This window comes from Aphanomyces astaci (assembly GCF_000520075.1).
Source record: "Aphanomyces astaci strain APO3 unplaced genomic scaffold supercont1.703, whole genome shotgun sequence".
NCBI classification, from domain to species: Eukaryota; Oomycota; class Saprolegniomycetes; order Saprolegniales; family Verrucalvaceae; genus Aphanomyces; species Aphanomyces astaci.
Window position 1 is genome coordinate 1 of NW_009798966.1, and position 1,589 is coordinate 1,589.

The following is a 1,589-nucleotide window of genomic DNA, read 5'->3' on the forward strand; positions in this document are numbered from 1 at the left end:
ATGGCATTGTCGACAGAAAACACGTGCAAGTACTTGACACCGAGCGATTCCATTTGTTTCAACGCCCCAGAGTCCACAAGGGCCCGGTAGATGCCGCCGTTGCCGTCCGGCGCGCGACTCAGTTTGCTCGGCGTTTCCAGCATCAATTTGCCTATACATCCAATTCAGGATGCACTGGGGGTTCCAAGTGTACTGTCTATACCTTCGATGGTCAGGCACGGGAGCGTGCCTTGGGAAAAGAAGACGACTTGCGCCGGCTTTAATCCAAAGTACAAGTTCTTTTGAAAGAACGACACGGTCGAGTCGTGGTTGAGCATGCTCGTCATGATGAACCACGGGATGACACCTCCACTTTCGCCTTGGAGCTTGACCAATCGCAGTGCAAACAGCTCAAACAGCGACTTTGCACTGGGCAATCCAATGTCGTACATGCCTTTGGGGCCTGAAAACCCAAGGCGGGTGCCTTGCCCCCCCGACAAGACCAACGCCGCGACTTGGCCTTGCCGGATCGCCTCGACGCCAGCCTTTGTCCAGCTGTCCTTGTCCGCGCCGCTCGATCCCGCCAAACTCGCCACTTCGTCCGTGAGCGGCGTGAGTGGTCCAGACAAGACATCGGCTGCCGAAGTGGAACCATGCAGCGACCGTTCAAAGCTGGCTTTCAAATGGTCAAAGTCAATGGACGCCAGGTCTTGCAGCAGCAATTGCGCGTCATATCTAACGAAAACGAGGCGGGTAGATATCAAAGTAGTAGTAGTAGTACTAGTATATACCTCGAGACAGTTCCATTGTCAATGAAATGCAGCACATGTTGCTGCTTGAACTGTTCCAAGCGATGGCGGATGGCCGTGGGGACGCAGTGTGCAGTGGCAGGATGCGATTTCGAGTCCAAACTCAACACTCGGGTAAGGGGTAGATCGGTTCTGTAGCCTTCCAACCCTTCTCCGGCATACGACACCAACGGCGAAACTTCCAAGTACCCGTACGCAGACGTGTTGAGCCATCGCGAGGCTTGGTCGTGGAGCATTTGTCGAGCAGAATCGGGGGAATCCACGGGGGTTCCTGGAGCGTTCTTGACGGGGGAGAACTCGTCATCTCGGTTCGAGCTCAGCACCGCCATGCGCTGCGACAGCGGAAACACGTCAAAGATAAACGACTCCAACTTGACCCCTGTATTGGCTGTGGGGGTGACCGTGGCGCCAGAGTCGTCGGCCATGGGGATCTTTTTGTGTGCGACATGGTACTGCAAACTCATTTGAGGCAGCACGACGTCGGTCAAGAACGATCTAATCGGTTTGTTTCGTCGAAACCTTGTCGCATACTAGTATATGATAAGATTGTGATCGTACGTACACTGTATAAAAGTGGTTGCAAATGTTGGCGGCGCCGTACACCAGTTGGTTGGTCTTGGGATCGCGAAGTTCGCTAGTGGGTTTGTCCATTTCGCTGTATTCAACGACACAATACTGGCCTCCGCGCTTGGCGACCACGCCCACACTCTCGTCAGGACGCGACTTCCACACGACTTTGTTGCCGCAGTCGGCCTTCTTTTCGATGCAGTACCCCATGAACACTGGGTCGGCCACTTTGCA

General features: G+C 54.4%; 1 protein-coding gene across 1 annotated transcript; it reads right to left on the reverse strand.

Annotated features, from left to right (window-relative positions):
* Window positions 1-23: 23 nt before the first annotated feature.
* On the reverse strand, window positions 24-1,565 carry H257_19500 (hypothetical protein; the record flags this gene model as incomplete). The annotated part of the gene is made up of 4 exons (XM_009848641.1): window positions 24-151; window positions 203-714; window positions 771-1,283; window positions 1,351-1,565. Coding segments are annotated over 4 exons (1,368 nt in total), but the record flags the coding sequence as incomplete, so codon positions are not given.
* Between the last annotated feature and the right edge of the window lie 24 nt (window positions 1,566-1,589).